The 18,874-nt window shown below is 39.2% G+C and overlaps 1 protein-coding gene across 3 annotated transcripts in view; it reads left to right on the top strand.

Moving 5' to 3' along the window:
* AP1S2 (adaptor related protein complex 1 subunit sigma 2) overlaps window positions 1-9,357 on the top strand; it is a 70,345-nt gene extending 60,988 nt beyond the window's left edge. For all 3 annotated transcript variants that reach the window (XM_063449230.1, XM_063449222.1, XM_063449259.1), the window contains one exon: window positions 8,721-9,357. Coding sequence is in view for 2 of the 3 variants with exons in the window: in XM_063449222.1 (XP_063305292.1) it covers window positions 8,721-8,768 (48 nt within the window). In the remaining variant the exon portion in view is untranslated. The remainder of the gene's footprint in view (window positions 1-8,720) is intronic.
* The last annotated feature ends 9,517 nt before the right edge of the window (window positions 9,358-18,874 follow it).

Here is an 18,874-nt window from a genome sequence, read left to right as displayed (position 1 = left end):
CAGAGAAATGGTGAGTAAATTAATATATTTTACATTGAATACACCATGTATCTATGTGAATTCATTATAGGTTCACTTTAACTTTGTCTTAAAAAGATAAAGATTGTGATATTGAGGAAATGTGATACTTAAAGGGACACTATAGTTACCTAAACAACTTTAGCTTAATGGAGCTGTTTTGGTGTTTAGATAATGCTCTGCAGTTTCACTGCTTGCTTCTCTGCCTTTCAAGAGTTAAATATTTTGTTTCTGTTTATGCAGCCCTACAACATACATTGCCTGGATGTGACTCACATAACCTACATGAAAAATTAAATAATGTTCACTCAGATCATAACTTGCTTTAGAGGTTTTTATCTCCTGCTCTGTAAATTAAACTTTATACACACAGTGTCATAAATTGAACTTTAATCATAACAGGCTCCTGCAAGGTCTTGCAAGCTATTAAAGGACCACTATAGGAACCCAGACCACTTCAGCTCAATGAAGTGGTCTGGGTGCCAGGTCCCCCAAGTTTTAATCCTGTAGCTCAAAATTGTATGTTTACACTGCAGGGTTAATCCAGCTCTGGTGGCTGACTTCCTGACAACCACTAGAGGCCGCTTCCGCAATTTACACGGAGTAAATCGCACTTATTCGATGCTGGATTCCCTTATGATTTGACATGGATGCCGTTACGGAGTCCAGCGTCAAATAGGATCCCCATAGGAAAGCATTGAGTAATATAAGTGGGTTTGAATGCGCGCACGCCTGCCTCTGGCTGTGCATTCGGCTCCACTCAGGAGCTGACGTCGGCGGGGAAGGAGAGGTCACCAGCGCTGAGGGAGCCTGGCGCTGTATTAAGGTAAGTGTCTGAAGGGGTTTTAACCCCTTTAGAGCCCAAGGAGGGGAGCAATCCAAGAGCCTATAGTACCAGGAAAACGGGTTTGTTTTCCTGGCACTATAGGATTCTTTTAACAGAGCGTTAGAGAAATTCTAATTAAACAGAATGTGCAATGAATGAAGTTTCAACTTTAGATCTCTCTTTACAGGAAGTGTTTAGGAAAGCTGTGTAAGTCACATGCAGAAATATGTGACTTGGGCTGCATAAAGTGATTTAACTCCTAAATGGCAGAGAATTGAGCAATGAAAAGTAGATCCTTCCACTGCAGTAGACATGTTTTATGGTACTGTAGTTTGTGACGTGACCAGTGAAGGGGCAACTATTGGAGCATAAGTGTCGTCATAGGTGTACATAAGGGGTGTGCCAGCTCTACCCTAATGCAGAGGTAAACCGCCCTCCCATTCACTGTTTATTTCTCAATGACATTTTTGCATGAGTTTGGGCTTGCTTGTTAGGTTTTAAAGACAGATACATGACTATCTCTATACATACCTTGTTACATTGTATTTAAATAAATATGTATTTTTCAACAAATGTCTAGATTTTAGTATTTTGCTCTTTGTACACACTTTAATACAGCTTAGAGGTTAGCCCCCTGTCAGCTGTTTAATGAGTGGAACATTTTAAATTAGGGGCTCTGTCAAAACTAGGGACTGAAAATATTGTGATTCTCCTTATGTCCTCTCTGCATCATCTTGATGTGATAACAGTGACAGTGATTTAGAGGAACTTTTTAGTTAACCATGGATGACAAATATTGCATAAAGTATTGGACAGCTAATTGAAGATCCTTGGTTGATAGTAAAGTTTATTGATAAGATATTTTTATACATTCATACATATTGAACATGTAAAGGTCCTAGAAAAGGGTGACCTTGGGCTAGAGAAGAAGGTTTTTTACTTGCACACTATACCAAGTCCCCATGCACATTTAAATAACTGGAGTTTTTTTTAGTATCACTCCAATGGCCAGTTAAGTATAAGCTAAGCTACCACGCAAAGGCAAAACCTCTTAGGTGAGTACTGCACTAAAAATTCCACCTTGCTGTCTTCAGCTATAAGTTAAAATCTCTAACAAGACAGAGAGGGGTATTCTTTTAAGCCCCTACACACTTCTTAACCCTTAATAGGGAACACATGGGATTGGCGGCAGCAGTGGCGTACACACAACCCATGGGGCCCAGGTGCGAAAACTGATCCGTGGGCCCCTTCCGCGCGCGTGCATACTCTGCGCGGGCTGGGGCCGCAACACATGGCGGCGGGCACCTGGTCGCGGTATGTACGCCAGTGCATGCATAAACACATACGCTTAAAGGACCACTACAGACACCCAGATCACATCAGCTCAAAGAAGTGGTCTGGGTGCCAGGTCTCTCTAGTTTTAACCCTGCAGCTGAAAAAATAGAAGTTTCAGAGAAACTGCTATGTTTCACTGAGGGTTAATCCAGCCTCTAGTGGCTGTCTCATCGACAGCCGCTAGAGGATTTTCTGCAATTCTCACTGTGAAAATCACAGTGAGAAGACGCTGAACGTCCATAGGAAAGCATTGAGTAATGCTTTCCTATGGGCGGTTTGAATGCGCGCTCGGCTCTTGCCACGCATGCGCATTCGGAGCTGAGAGGCGGATCGGGGCGGAGAGATCCCCAGCGCCAAGGGAGTCCGGCGCTGGAGAAAGGTAAGTGCTTAAGACACACACACATACTCTCATGAACAGACGCACACATTTACTGACAAACACACACTCAGTGACAGACATACATACACACTCATTGACAGACACACACTCACTGACACACACACACAAACATACTCAGTAACAGACACACACACAAACACTTACACACACACACTCTAACACTCACACACACTAACACACACACTCTCTCTCAAACACACACTAACATACACTCACACACACACACACACACTCACACACACACACTCTAACACTAACACACACTAACTCACACACTCTCTCTCAAACACACACTAACATACACTCACACACACACACACACACTAACTCACACACACACACTAACACACTAACATACACTCACACACACACACTAACACACACTCACACACTTTTTTTATTTAATCCCCCAGCCTCCTTACCTGTGGGAGAGCTGAGGGGATTCCCTGGAGTCCAGTGGTGCTGCTGGCCCTGCTGTCACCCGGCTGGCTGGTCCTGCGGTATGTATGTCACTGGGCCAGCCTTTTCTCCTGGGGGGCCCAGGAGCCGGCCACCTCAGGGCCCCCTGAGGCTGGCCCTGCTGTCACCCGGTTGGTGGGCGCGCGAGGGAGCACTCTCCCTGGCTGAGTGCTTCCTCTTCAGCGCCCTTGCGCGCCGCGTACTGATGCCGGAGCCGAAAGTTAACGTCATCATCCTGAAGAGGAAGCACTCAGCCAGGGAGAGTGCTCCCTTGCGCGCCCGCCAGCCGGGGGGGCCCTGAGGTGGCTGGCTCCTGGGCCCCCCAGGAGAAGAGGCAGGCCCAGTGACATAAATACCTGGGTTGCAGCCGCGACCCCTGTGACCCCGGTATGTACGCCACTGGGTGGCAGCATGGTAACATGACTGTGTAATACGAAAGCAAATACAAACATACAAAATAAAGCCCTGTGCTCCTGGGTGGCAACAATGACTATAGCACACATCAGCCCATATACATACAAAAAAAAACAAAGAAAAGAGTTGTCTGCGTGCTACCCCAAATCCCTATGCATATTTAAACAAATAGAGTTTTTTTATTTCACTCCAATGGCCATTAGGTATAAGCCCACCTGCTACGTCAAAGCAAACCTCTTAGGTGGGTCCTCTAATCTCGAATGAGACAGAGAAGGGTATTTTCTAAATCCCTACATACTTATTGACCCTTAATAGGGAACACATGAGGTGGGCGGCATCACTGTAACATGGCTGTGTGATACAAAAGCAAATGCAAACATACAAAATGAATCCCTTTACTCAGATTCCCACTACTCCTGGGCGGCAGCAATGACTATAGTACACATCAGCCCCAATACAATAAAAAACCCCAAATAACTTGTGCCAGGTCTTAAAAGACCTTATTTACTTGCCGCTAAACCCACATGCTCAGCATTTTATTTTTTATTGATGGCCTGTCTTTAGCAAGTCAGTGTATGAAAATGCATGTGCACTGTCAGATATTGTGTATGAATGCATTGTATTTATGTTGAGTGTAAGTGTGTGTGAATGCAGGATCCGTTTGTGTGTGTGAATGGAATGCAGAATTGAATTAGCTTGTATTGTCAGTGTGTGTGTGAATGTGTAATGTATTACTGCATGGAGAATCAGTAAGTGAACATTAGTTAATTTTTGCATTCTCCTTGCCTCCCTCTACATCCCTGGCCTGCAGCATCTCCATTTTGCTTGCCTCCTTCCTCATATCACAAAGCCAAGCCCACCTTTGTCACTTGCACATGCTCAGTTGCCTATTACGTCAGTAAGCCTGCTCAGCCCCTACAAGTCACTCGCACATTTTCCCACCCCCACGATAAAAATATCGCAACCTCCCCCTCAAAATGCCTTCAATCACTTGATCATGATATACATATAGGGAATATTTTTTAAACTTGCTGCTGGAATCATAAATATCTTAGTGTTTCCATCAGTGATTTTGATTGTTGCAAATTCAAATTCACTTAAAGCGTACATATATTTGCCCTCCTATCAATATGTTTTTAATTGTGTTTTTTACTTATGTTTTTTTTTTTTTTTAGTACAGGATTAATGGGTTTTTTTAAGTACTGTTAAAATATTTTTATTTTTATTATTCAATTATTTCATTACTATTTGTATACTGTGTGCTCTCCCCCCAATATTAAGCATAGTATTACCTCAATTTCATGATTTCCATTTTAATGTTGTTTCTATTTGAGACAACGTTAACTTGAATTTTGTACTCCTATTTAAACCTTGCGTGTGTGTCCGTGTGCACATGAATAAGAACCGGAGGAAGGTCCAAAATTAACCAGGTGTCATTGTTTGTTTTGTTTTTTTTTTGGCTATTTTTGCATATCTTTTGGCATTATTATTATTATTATAGGTATTTATATAGCGCCAACTAATTCCACAGTCATCAGCAGTCATGCATGTCAATTTAGTTTTTTATTACATGTTCTCTGTCTCACCTGAGGCAGCACAGTCTCCTCTTTTTTACCAGTTACAGGTTACACACGTGCAATGATGTCACAGGGAATTGGTGACATTGTGGTACAAGTAGTAGCTGCGTGTAAAATGAAAATGCCGATCTCTAAATGCAAATTTGACATTAAAAATGATTTACGCACGTTCACTTTTTAATCACTCAGTAGAGGCATTCCCTCCCGTAGCTATGTCCCCGAAATCCTGTAACCTTGAAACCCTCATTGTTGTGCTGTAATTTTTTTTTCTTCATTTTTCTCTCTCCTTTTAATTTTTTCCACATCTATCTTTGCCTCAGTATCCATTTCACAATGTTTCCCTCAACCATTGTTCCTTTCATTCGAATCCCCCCAAGGGCAAGAGTAAATGATATATTGTTTTATTTTCCCTTCTAAAAGATGATTCATAAACCACATATTACATTTTCTTTCTGCTGTGGAGTTCTATTGTTTTGATACAGTTTTTTTTTGTTTTTTATTCTATAATGATTGTTCTATCATCTAAAATGTACAAAAGCTACATTTATTGCTTTTCTGTTTTGTTTCGTATTTTCCTTTAAAAAAAACAAAAACTAACTAGAAAGAGCAAACTTATTTGATTACAAAAGTAATGTCTAAATATTTATTTTACCATGCTAGAGGATTTTTGGTTGGATGTAGTCCTGCAGACATTTTTTTTTATATTCTCTCTTTAACCCCTTAAGGACACATGACATGTGTGACATGTCATGATTCCCTTTTATTCCAGAAGTTTGGTCCTTAAAGGGTTAAACATGTTCTATTGTAGTTCAGAATTGCGTCCGTATGGGTTGCACCTCCTGCTAGACTACCAAGCTACTAAATATTAGCAGTTACCGTATATACTCGAGTATAAGATGAGTTTTTCAGCACATTTTGTGCTGAAAACCCCCCACTCGTCTTGTACTCGAGTGAGTGTCTGTATTATGGTAACTTACATTGCCATAATACAGACAAGGGGCTGTTGGGGGCTGGCAGGAAGCGTTTACTTACCTTTCCTGCAGTTCCTGTCAGCTCCCTTCTCTCACCTCCGGTCCGGTCAGCTCCCACTAATAGTCTCGCGAGAGCCGCGGGGTCAGAGCTCCGCGCGGCACTCACACCGCGAGACTTGCAGAGGGAGATGACCGTACCGGAGGAGAGAGAAGGGAGCTGACAGGAGCTGCAGGAAAGGTAAGTAAATGCTTCCTGCCAGCCCCCTCCTGCACAGTGCACACCACTGGACCACCAGGGAATGAGAGCCCCACTCCCTGGGGGGACGAAAAAATATAAATAAAAATGTAAATAATAATATAATTAAAATAACATATTAATAATAATATAAAAATAAAATATATAAAAAAAATATTAAAATAATAATAATAATTTAAAAAAAATAATAAAAATGCCCACCCCCACCAAGGCTCTGCATCACACACACACACTGCTTTCATACACACACACTGCATTCATACACACACACACTGCATTCATACACACACACACTGCATTCATACACAGACACTGCATTCATACACACACACTGCATTCATACAAACACACTGCATTATACACACACACACACACACTGCATTCATTATATACACACACTGTAAATAAATATTCAATTAATGTAATTTTTGGGGGATATAATTTTATTTATAAATTTACCAGTAGCTGCTGCATTTCCCACCCTAGTGGGGTAAAATTAGGGGTCTCGACTTATATTCGGGTCGACTTATACTCGAGTATATACGGTATTCCAATACTGGTACAATTACCACATTAAAACTCTAGGAACTTGGGTAGACTTTTGCTTTTATAGCATACAGCACATAATTGATATTATTTGACATTGCACACAATCTGATACATGATCTGAGATGTTTAATATTAAAGCAACACTATTCATGTATTGCACATGTATTCCTGACCCTATAGTGTTAAAAACACCATCTAGTCCCCCTGACTCCCCTTGCCGCACTAAATATAGCAAAATCTTACTTTTATTCAAGTCTGCTGCTGCTGACTGTGCCCCTGATATGCCTACTTAGCTGACATCAGAAGAGTTATTCAGAGCCAATCACAATGCTTTCACACAGGAAAGCATTGGATTGGCTGATATGGTCAAGAAGGGCAGAGCCAGCACAAGCCAAACACTGCCCTGGCCAATCAGCATCTTCTCATAGAGATGCATTGAATCAATGCATCTCTATGAGAAAAATTCAGTGTCTACATGCAGAGGGTGGAGACACTGAATGCAGAGCTGTACATTGTGCACCACTGCCCCAGGAAGCACATATAGTAGCCATCTGAGGAGTGGCCAGTGGAGGTTACACTAGCCTGAAATGCAAACACTGCAATTTCTCTGAACACACAGTGTTTACTGCAAAAAGCCTGAAAGCGATGATTCTACTCACCAGAACAAATACAATAAGCTGTAGTTGTTCTGGTAACTATAGTTTCCCTTTAACATATATAATCATGCTAATGTACATAGCTATAGTATATACATTCCTTATCATCTCAAGTTGTGTCTAGTCAATGTTCTCCTATTATACAAACTCAGTTACCCCTTTATTATTGTACACTTTTCTAGTACTGGTTAGAACCCTTCCCCCTTGTCTCTGGAACTGAATGAAATCCTGATTCAACAAGGTGATGGTATCATTTCTTAGAACGTCTCTGCTGCATCCCATATGTGCTCTGTTGCATTATATTTGAATGTTGCAACAGAAACTGATATCAGAACAGATGGCAGTTCTATTGTGCCCTCTGTTATCTTATTTTCCTGTTTTTAGCTAACAGACTATATGATCTCCTGATGCTGTGAGCGATGGCCTACTTAGCTCTTTTAGAACCACAAATGCAGCCCTGAGTTTGGACAATGTCTGCATGTTCTAATGCATTGACTTGCAGCCTCGGGGTTGTATTATGCAGCACATGTACACGTTATAATAAAAAAGGGGCCTCTGAGTGTATCTATCTGTTTGTTTAACTGTATATCTACACGTTAACTCAAATAGAAAGTATTGTTCAGACTATTATATATTCTCTCTACTCAGTATTAATGACAAATACAGTTTATAAAACATTCCTACTAGAAAATTTACTATCAGGATTTTTTTTTTTTTTGCAGAACAATCTCATTTGTATAATTGGATTACTACGTAAAAAAAAAAACACTCATGTTAAGTAATTTAATATTTCCTTCCAATTGACCCTGACACAATTTAAAATAAATATAACCGTTTCCAAAGGTGACAAAATCAGTTGATTAAATTTCAGTTTATTCTTGTTTATGTTTGACATGTATACATGGTCTGATCTTGTATACATGTAAATTGTAAACTATATTTTATTCATTTTATTATTTCCTTTACTCTGTCACTTTTGTATTTCATGTGTGTTGTATATCCTCTTTTCATAATTTGCGAGCACTGTCTTGTATTGCTTGCTTCATCTTATAAGGTTTTTTTTTGTTTTGTTTTCATTCTTTTCGATCAGTTATCTCTTTTATCTGGTATTGTGTCTCTTCGGTAGAGGTTGCAAAATGCTATTTAAAAGCTATAGTTTTTAAAAGAATATTACATCTGTCCATATCTTGTTACAAAACTACAATCCTTGCTTGTTTTTTAGCTGGAACTGATTTTTGTTTCGTATTTTAACTCCGCAGGAAGCTGAGACACCACGGAGCGTTCTTGAAGAAATTGGACTGACATAAACCTCTAGCCTTCCTCTGATGTCTTTCTGTTGTCACATAAATGTTCACTGCCTTCATCTCAGTGTTAAACCAATAGTGTAAGATGCTGTCTGTCAGTATTACTGTACTGCTAAAGCTGCTTTAGTTTTCAAAGAAAAAAAAATCCATTGGAAAAACACACACACACAGATTTATATATATATAAATATTACAATTCTTTAAGGGACTCGGAACATTTCACTGTATTAGTTTTGAATTCCAGAGAGGTATAAAAAAAAAAAAACCATTGCAAATCAACAGTTTACCCACTCCTCTGGTGCTGACAGAATTATCCAAACACAAAATGCATTTCATGAAAAAAATATGAAATAATAGTGGCTATTTGGGTTTTATTTAATTGCAGACAAGCCCAATGAACGTAAACAATGAAGGAAAGCCTATGTGCATTGCACTTCAAGTTTGGATACAGGAAGTGTTCAAAAATGTATTTTGAATATTTGGAAACCTTACTTGAGACCTACAGTGTATTTTTTATTTGTTTGGCAACCAAAGAGTGTTTTTCATTGAAGGCATTTGTTTATTTTGATTAAAAAGGGATTAAGATTCCGTTTACTGCTGGTCATTTCCGTTTAAATAAACCAAAGAATTTCTGTAAAAATTCTCCAACAAAGGCTGTGTTATCTTGTGGTTCTGATGATTGGCTGCAAAGTGATGGCTATTAAAATGTACAGCGATGGCTTCAAAGTACAGACTTCCAGTGTGGAACAAGCTTTGCTATTCATGTTTTGATCATAAAAGCTACAGCCATAGTAAAGCTATAGCCATTATGATGGCTTGGCTCTCCCTTAGAATATATCTTGTGATCATATTTCTGTAAATGTGGGAAACATTCCTCATGCAGTGCTCTCTGTATCAGCTTTGCTGTTTGTTAAGAAAGTTAACCCCTTCAAAAAAAAAAAAAAGTGTTCGGAAATACATTTTATGTCATGACGGACCAGACATGTCATCTGTCACAAAAGGGTTTTGTGAATATGTTTTTTCATCTTAAAAGATGTCTGTCAATTCACTGATCCACAAGATTTAATTGCCAAGTTAAGTAGCTATTACTGATGCAGAACGTCTTTCAGGTAACACTGTTATGTGTGACTGGAACAACCCCCCTTCAAAGGCCAGTGAATAGTGTGCACTGTGGGGGCTTATTGTGCTAATGGGTTTAACTTCATATGTTGTTCTTGATTATTTTTATTTCATTCTAATCAGCCAGCTGTACGAGAATAATGGTAGTTGCTATGCAGTCAAAGCATTGTATTGCTTGATCCTGGCATCCATATTTTGGTTATAATTAAATGTTCAAGATATATGTACAGAATTTTGGTTCTTTATGTCATAATGGATTTTGCCCACTGAAACGGTAATGGTGCTATGCTGACAACAAGTTTACCTGCACAACTTAGGCCAAAATAGACTATAAAAACTCCTTTGCCCTTCCACCTCAAAATCTGCCTTTTTGTCTGCCGTTTACAAAAAAAAAAAAAAATAAGGCTAGTAAAGGAAAAAAAAAGCCATGTGTGTATTTTAGTTTTCATAAATAAATTGCTGATTGGCATAGTTGTTACTGAACAGATTTTGTTTTCACACGTTCTTCAAAGCACAAGACTTAATTATATACCGTAGAAACAGAATATATACCATTAAATTCAATCTTCTTTTTATTTTATTTTTAACTTACTAAATGTTCTGTCTTGGTGTGGAACTGTTGGTGTTAGTTCAGGGACGTTTGGCTGTGCATTTTAATAATCGATGCTTAGATTTTATTCTTTAAACTCCTTTGAGATTTGTTGTATCTTCTGGATTTGCTGTAGATCTGGATGCTCAGCTGCAGACAGTCCTTGAATTAAATTGACTTGACCTTTAGAAGAACAGTTGATTTAAGAGACCATCACAGAATATCTGATTTGGTCATAAAATGTGTTAGGGAAACAGATTGTATTTTGGTATATTTTACTTCTATGACATTGGGGACATCGTTTACCAATATGGAGGAGACAAATTACCCGACACTTAAATAAATCAAAACCTGGTTTGGTTCCAGAAAGCTAGTTAAAGAAAGGGCAGTGACTCCTGCTCGCTGATTTATTGTAATCAAGAAGACGTATCAGAAAATATATAGCTTAATATCGTTTAAACTAAAGGCTTATGGCCAGCACAAATTGCAAAGCAGTTTATATGAATATATAATGTACATATTTTCTTGATACCTTGAAAATGAAAAGAAATTGAATGTTTAAATTCTGGCTCCCATGAGAACATTATGGACATTTTTTCAAAAGAAATAATACTGGGGGGTGCAAAATTATACAACAATTCTGAAATATATAAACTTATACATGTGGAACCTCTTGGTCTTTCTGAAAAAATAACATAAAAAGGATCAAGAGGTTCCACACATATAAGTACATATTTCAGAATTGTTGTATAATTTTGCACCCCCCCCCCCCCCCCCACTATCTATTATTTCTTTTTAAAAAAAACACTTAAGTGCCATTTTGAGTGATTTTAGGCACTGGGGGTAGCTGCATTTACTCTTATACACTAAAGCGCAACCAAACGGTACAACACGGTCCTCACATTTTCAATCTACAAATTACATGAAAACTAAAAAGAAGAGAAAAGATAAGTAAGAGAGGAAATAAAATAAAGGCTCAAAAATGTATTTAAAAAAATGTTCATCTAAAAATGGAAGGAAGTATTTAAACATTTGGCTTGAGACAAATACTTTATCTTTAATGTGCACGTTGCAAGAGGTCTTATTTCTGGATTAAATCTCTCTTTGCTTGCTAGAAACATGGCACATAATAAAGTCTACAGAAATACATTTCTGATCAATTTCAAATCACAACGTAGTGTGTGTGAACCATTTCCATTTTTAGATGTTAATGTGCTGTAACAGTGATAGAGTTAACACTTTTAGAAGGTAAAACCGTCTGAAAGAAACATTCTTGTTAGAATTTTCTGTATGAAACATCTACAATAATTGTTTTATCAGTAATTAATGTTTCATGTGTCTGATGTGTTCAAGATGTAATTAACCAACCTTTACTTTCATCTTTTATGGTTTGATGGCTTTTCTCCACCATAACTTCTCAACTTGCTGCATAGGATAAAGGGAACAACAGGGCGTAATGTAGTTCAATCTACTTTGGTGCCAAGTTGGACAGTGCATCAAACCCTTTGAGTACCAGAGTCGTATCAAATTCATTGCTGTGCAATGCGTTGGGCACAATAAGGCTCTTAGTTGGCTAAGGCAAATATGGTATTTTATTCTATTCCTAATAAGCCATCTCTCATTGCCGTTTTATACATATATCAGTTGGAAATTACACTCTTTCAGGATTATTGAAGCTGGAGAATACTATCACTAAAAGTAAATGGAAAATACATGTAAGAATGTTGTATGGGTTACATCTTACATTGGGTAATTGCCTTCCTACGGTGTAGGTATTTCTACATCCACCTCTGACTAAAATGTTCTTCCATTGGAATTTCTAAAATCCCTCAACCAGTAGCATAAATTACCCAAAATTGCCTATGCCTACTGCCTCTCAAATGAAGTTGTTTTTTTTTAAAAGCTTAATGGTAAACTAAAAAAACAAAACAAAGGATTATAAAAGCAAAAATAATCAGCTGTAGCAAATCAGTTGTTTACAAAGACGGTTACTTTTGTATATTTAATGTACTGGGCATGTCTGGTGCACTTAAGACACTTGTGACTAGGGGACAGTTACTGATTTTCCGTAACATGTGCTTGTGTCCAGTTTCTAGCTTTCTGGACACAACAGTACTGTCACAGATGTATTTTTTTTTTCTTGTTCAGTAAAACTGGAAATATTGCACTCAAATGTCTGCTAAAATTATTTACATGGATTTGGGGCATTTACTTGGTATGATGAACATCATTTTGTGTTTGCCGTACAAACATGTTATGGCTCTGATGACCTTAGAAATTTGCCAATGAATAATTGTAGCACTAACAGGGAAAATATTTTTAAATTATCAATGCAAAATGCAGAAAATGTTAAATATTGCTGAAATATTAGAGCTAATGGCAATATGTTTTTGCTTTACATAAAAGATTGTGCAATTGATATTCTACAAATTCTCATTTCAAGATGTATACATCCCAGAGACGGGTATTTCACATTCCCTTACGTATCCCAAATTATGGATATAGTAATTACTCATTCATTTTAATACGTTCCAATTAAATATTGGTAGTACTTTACAATTTTTTTCTAAAGTTCGTGTTGAACAACGTGATCTTGTTCTTAGCGAGATTTCTTGATAAAATTGTGCTGTTGATACATTTCAAAACATACATACAAAGAGATTTCTTGATAAAATTGTGCTGTTGATACATTTCTTGCTGATACCAGCATCACTGAGAGTTGGAGTCTTGTTTTCTCAGAAAGGCAAAAAAATGGTATCTGCTTAACGATGAATAAAAAAAAATAGTTATGAAAAATTGTAAGGGAGTTAAAAGTTTTAGTCTAGTAAAGTCAGATTGGTTATTGGTTAAAAACTAGGTTATCTGTATGGGTAAAAATTCCAATTTTAGTGGATATATGTCCTCTCTCTCTCATTCAACACTAGTAGGATTATTTGTTAAACTCCAGATGAGCTTACATGCTAGAGGGAGTGGGGTATAGTGACACAAAAGGTAGGGTAGAAAAGTAGGTTGCTAGGATAGAGTTTATTGAGGGCTTAGTGTTTTGATGATAGTTTCAGGGGAGGAATCAGGGTGCGGAGAGGGAAAGCTGTTCACATTTTAATTGATATACTTTCCTAAATAGGTAAGTTTTCAAAGTTTTTTTGTGGAGACTGGGTGAGAGTCTTACAGAGAGGGGAAGGGCGTTCCATAGGTACGGTGCATCCCTAGAGAAGTCTTTAAGGTGAGCATCAGAGGTAGGGGTACGTACAGAGGTTAGACGTAGGTCTCCACCAGAACGTAGGTGCTTAGATGGGACATATTTGTGTATTAGGGAGGATAAGTAGGTGGGAGCAGCATTGTGTAGAGATTTGTAGGCAAGTGTCAGGATCTTAAATTGAGCCCTATATCTTACGGGAAGCCAATGGAGGGACTGACAAAGGGGGGAGGCGCGGGCGGACAGATGAGCCTCGCTGCCGCATTCATTATAGACTGTAACGGGGCAAGTTGGGAGGTAGAGCGGATGGTAGCGCCATTGACTTTGAGGGACACAGACAAGGGAGTAGCAACACTTGAGAGAGGGAAGACCAGAAGTTCTGTTTTGGACAGGTTCAGTTTAAGGAAATGAGCAGCCATCCAGTTGGAAATAGCAGAGAGGCAGTCAAAAACACGTCGAGAGAGGTGGTGAGAAATCAGGGAATGACAGATAAATTTGCGTGTCATCCGCATAGAAATTATACTGGAAGCCGAAGGAGCTGATGAGTTTACCAAGGGAGGCAGTGTAGATTAAGAACAATAGGGGACCAAGGACAGACCCTTGGGGAACACCAACAGACCAGGATTGGGGAGAAAAGGCAGAGCCAGAGAAAGAAACACTGAATGAGCGCTGGAAGAGCATCAGGAAAGAGCGGTATCTTGTAAACCAAGATTACGGAGGATGATAAACAGTGTCAAAAGCACCAGAAAGGTCGAGAAGTAGTAGGATAGAGTAGTGGCCATGGGATTTCAAAGTTATAAGATCATTGTATACTTTGGTCACAGCTGTTTCAACAGAGTGACGAGCGCGGAATCCAGATTGAAGCGAGTCAAGCAGGGTGTTGGATTTTAGGAAGTCTGTCAATCTCGCATACACAACTCGCTCAAGGATCTTGGAGACAAACAGCAGTAGCGAGATAGGGCGGTAGTTGGATGGGGAATTAGGGTCATGGTTGGGCTTTTTCAGAAACAGGGTTAGGGTTGCATGTTTGAATGTTCCAGAGGAGAGGGAGAGATTGACAATTTTAGTGAGAGGCAGAGCAAGAGGAGACAAAGTGGGGATGAGATAAGATATATGTTATAGATATATGTGTAGCCTTTCAGTAAGAATGGCTGTACATATAGAGATATGTTTCTGCTGTTGGAGGTGTAACTTTACCTCAAACAACATCATTAGCAGGCCAGAACTAGTTACAAATCTGAATTCAGAATGTTTGTTTTAAGCATGCAGGTGATGAACGCCCAGTGGTGGCATTGTTATCCATGCTTCTCTAAGTCCTCCTTCAGAGACATTCCCCCTCCTCCCCCTGGAGTGAGGGAAAGTGAGAACATGGAAGGAGATTTAGGCTGCTGGTAAACTTGCACTCGGTAAGGTAAGTTTATTATTTTAAAAAGGTAGGCCATGCTAGCAGGTTTATTTCAATCAAAAACAGCAGTTTATTAAAAAACAAAACAAAAAAAAAACACACTTTTTGGTTAAAGTGACCCTTTAATTCATGACAATTCTGAATTTGTGAATACCCTGTATTATAATTTTTAAAGCAGTACCATAAAGGCCCCACCATTAGAATATTTCATTATCTTGGCTTGATGCGCCTACAATAGAGAAACATTCTGTTTCTCATTGCATTAATCAGTCTGCTGTTACTGTAGCAGATTAACATGTAGCACTGACCCATCCCAAGTGTTATAAGGGTTACATTGCCTATAGTCCCCAGCTGTAAAAGCTACAGTTAGCAGAAATACTATTACCTTTTTGAGGTATATACACAAAGCTGATCATTTTCAACTGATAAAACTACTAGTTCAAGGTAATCTCTATGAACTGGTGCTCAACTTGAAACCTTTTTTGCAAGTACAGTTTTCTGTTTTTATGTTTTTAATATTATTTTGAAACTGGATTTTAAAATGTATTAGTTTGTTAGTATTTTCATCTCTGTGTGCTTTGCTGGACTAAGCTTTGTTGTAATTGTGATATATAACCCATGTGACCATTGTTTCTGTGTTTATATGTAATTTAATTTACAATAAATGTACAGTTTTATGCCAGATGTCTTCATTTCTATTTGTCTGGTAAAAATTAATATATTTATTTGTTCTATATTATAGTATCTCTCCTCAGGAAGGTGTATAATAAATTCTTTAGGGGCACGTGATTTTTTTAAATTTTTTTTTGAAGTTACATTGTTTAACCTATTGTTTCTTAAGGACACTCCAGGCACCCAGACCACTTCTGCCCATTGGAGTGGTCTGGGTGCCAACTCCCACTACTCTTAACCCTGCAAGTGCAATTATTGCAGTTTCCAGAAACTGCAATATTTACCTTGCAGGGTTAACTCCTCCTGTAGTGGCTGTCTACTAGAGGCCACCTTGTGACCTCAAATGAGCTGCATGAAGCTCCAATCAAAGGTTTCTCTTAGAGATGCCTTTGATTGTATAATTTAACTGAGCTCTGAACCTGTGAAGTGAAATGGGAGAGAGTTAGGACAGGAGAAAAAAAAAATTGCAGAGGGTTTAGGGAGGGGGAAGGTTGAGAAGACACAAGCTTCAAGGCAGAGAATTAGAGCATGTCTGTCACCACTGTGCAGAGATCTAACGACAGACGTAAAACATGCCAAAGTCACATGCCTCAGTGGTGTTTCTAGCCCCGGGCACACAATAACCAGGTTAATTTCTGAAACTGTCAATTTCTATTTTGCAAAATGAAAAAAAAAATAGGACACACTTTTCACGCAAACCTTTACCGCAGGCTAAAGTGCTTTAGAGGTCTGGAACCTGGTTTCTCAACCTGTGGTACGCATACTCCCAGGGTTACGCACAGCAAAAGCAGGGAGAACACCAGGAATCAATGGCAAAACTACGGGGCCCTCTGTAGGCAGAGATAGCAGTCATGGCCCCCTCGAGGCGGCTGCTGTGCAGCAAGGCAGAGTAGGCACCTGCTTACCTAGATGGCAGGTGCTTACTCTGCTGAAATATAGCATCTGGGGACGTCACTCTGACCCTGGCATCAGTAAACAGAGCTTGAGGGAGCAGAACAGGAAGATCAGAACAGCCACACACTGGACACCAGGAAATGATCCACTCTAGCTCTGCCTACTGCCTCTCAAAGTTTTTTTAAAAGCTTAATGGTAAACTAAGAAAATAAAACAAAGGATTATAAATGCAAAAATAATCCACTGTAGCAAATAAGTTGTTTACAAAGACGGTTACTCTTGTATATTTAATGTACTGGGCATGTCTTGTGTCTGGTGCACTTAAAAGACACTTGTGACTAGGGGAAAGTTATTGATTTTTCGTAACATGTGCTTGTGCCCAGTTTCTAGCTTTCTGGACACGACCGTACTGTCACAGATGTATTTTCTTTCTTGTTCAGTACAACTGGAAATATTGTACTCAAATGTGTATGAGAGTATGTCAATGAGTAGATCAGGGTATCGGAGACTGATTGATATAAAGAAATGACTTTCTCGAGACAGGGGCACTTAGGAATTTGTTTTTAGATCTGCAGGGGTACTTCTATGTAAAAAAAAAAAAGATTGAGAAACACTGGTCAGGAGTAGCCCTTTAATGCCATCATATTCCATGGTTTGTTTTTTTCTCCAAGAGATTAATAACAAAACCACACATGCAGAAAGCATGGACAATGAGGCCACTGTTCAAATCCGTTTATATTGTTGATGGCAATGGGTTGTAATGACACAGAAGCTAAACTGCATTGTGTCTAGATCGATAGATGTGCACCTAAATGCTTTATTAAACGATCTTGAAGATCACTCAAAAAAAAAAAAAAACATTACCAAAATATTTCCATTCAGATTTCAACATAAATAATACATCTCTGTCATTAGTTGTAAACAGCAATTGAGGATTATTAAGTAATTGCTTCAAACTGGAACATATACCAATGAACCATTCATTATTCAAAGCTGACAAATGTGCTGCTCATAGGATATGCTGAGTGCTATACCACGTTAAGTGAGCCCAGTCACTTCCTGGCTTGATTAAAAGCTAATTGCAGACGTTGCTCACCCTGGGAATTAGCAGCAAAAGCAAGAACTGTAACGGTGGGTATATTAATGTGTTTTCTATATAATGCTTTAAAATAAATAAATAACAGCCCTTTGAGTGGAAGCAGGTAGAAATCCCTGCATCCCCACCACTAGAGACCGCAAGAATTCTAGCACCTAATCCTTAACCTCCGTTTCCATATTGGCATTAAGCAGAAAAGGTTAGATTTAAAGGACCACTCTAGTGCCAGGAAAACATACTCGTTTTCCTGGCACTAGAGTGCCCTGAGGGTGCCCCCACCCTCAGGGACCCACTCCCGCCGGGCTCTGGGGGGAGGAAGGGGTTAAACTTACCTCTTTCTCCAGCGCCGGGCGGGGAGCTTTCCTCCTCCTCTCCTTCTTCCTTGCGACGTCATCGGCTGAATGTGCATGCGCGGCAGGAGCCGCGCTCGCATAGGAAAGCATTTACAATGCTTTCCTATGGACGCTTGCGTGCTCTCACTGTGATTTTCACAGTGAGAATCACGCAAGCGCCTCTAGCGGCTGTCAATGAGACAGCCACTAGAGGTTTTGGAGGCTGGATTAACCCTCAGTATAAACATAGCAGTTTCTCTGAAACTGCTATGTTTATAAAAAAAAAAAGGGTTAATCCTAGATGGACCTGGCACCCAGACCACCTCATTAAGCTGAAGTGGTCTGGATGCCTAGAGTGGTCCTTTAATGACTGTGTGTGGATTTTAGGGATGTGATTTTTGCGTAACAGAGTGACTGTGTGTGAATGAGTCTGATTATTTGTGTATGTGACTGTATGATTATGTGTCTGTTCATGAGGGGGGGGGGGGGGGGGGGGGAGGCAGTTGGCAACATACACATCCACCCCAGGGCAAGTAACCTTGGACCTTGGTTTACCTCTAGAGGACATAAAAACAATAAGATCATAGGGTAACTATAAAACAGGAGTTTTTAAAATACCCGTAAAATATTGTTTCACTAAACCACCAAGGCAGGAACTGGTTGCCCACAAAAGCTCTATTCCCTCTCCCTCTAGCAGTATTTAAAAGGCCACGCTTCATGCTTTGACAGCTCTCAATATTCTGTTGTGTGACGAGATCTATTGGAGTACAATGCAAGGCTTTTCATCAGTAATAGAAAAACAAGTG

The sequence above is a fragment of the Pelobates fuscus genome, chromosome 1 (assembly GCF_036172605.1).
Source record: "Pelobates fuscus isolate aPelFus1 chromosome 1, aPelFus1.pri, whole genome shotgun sequence".
Lineage (NCBI taxonomy): Eukaryota > Metazoa > Chordata > Amphibia > Anura > Pelobatidae > Pelobates > Pelobates fuscus.
This window is presented reverse-complemented; position numbering and strand designations above follow the sequence as displayed.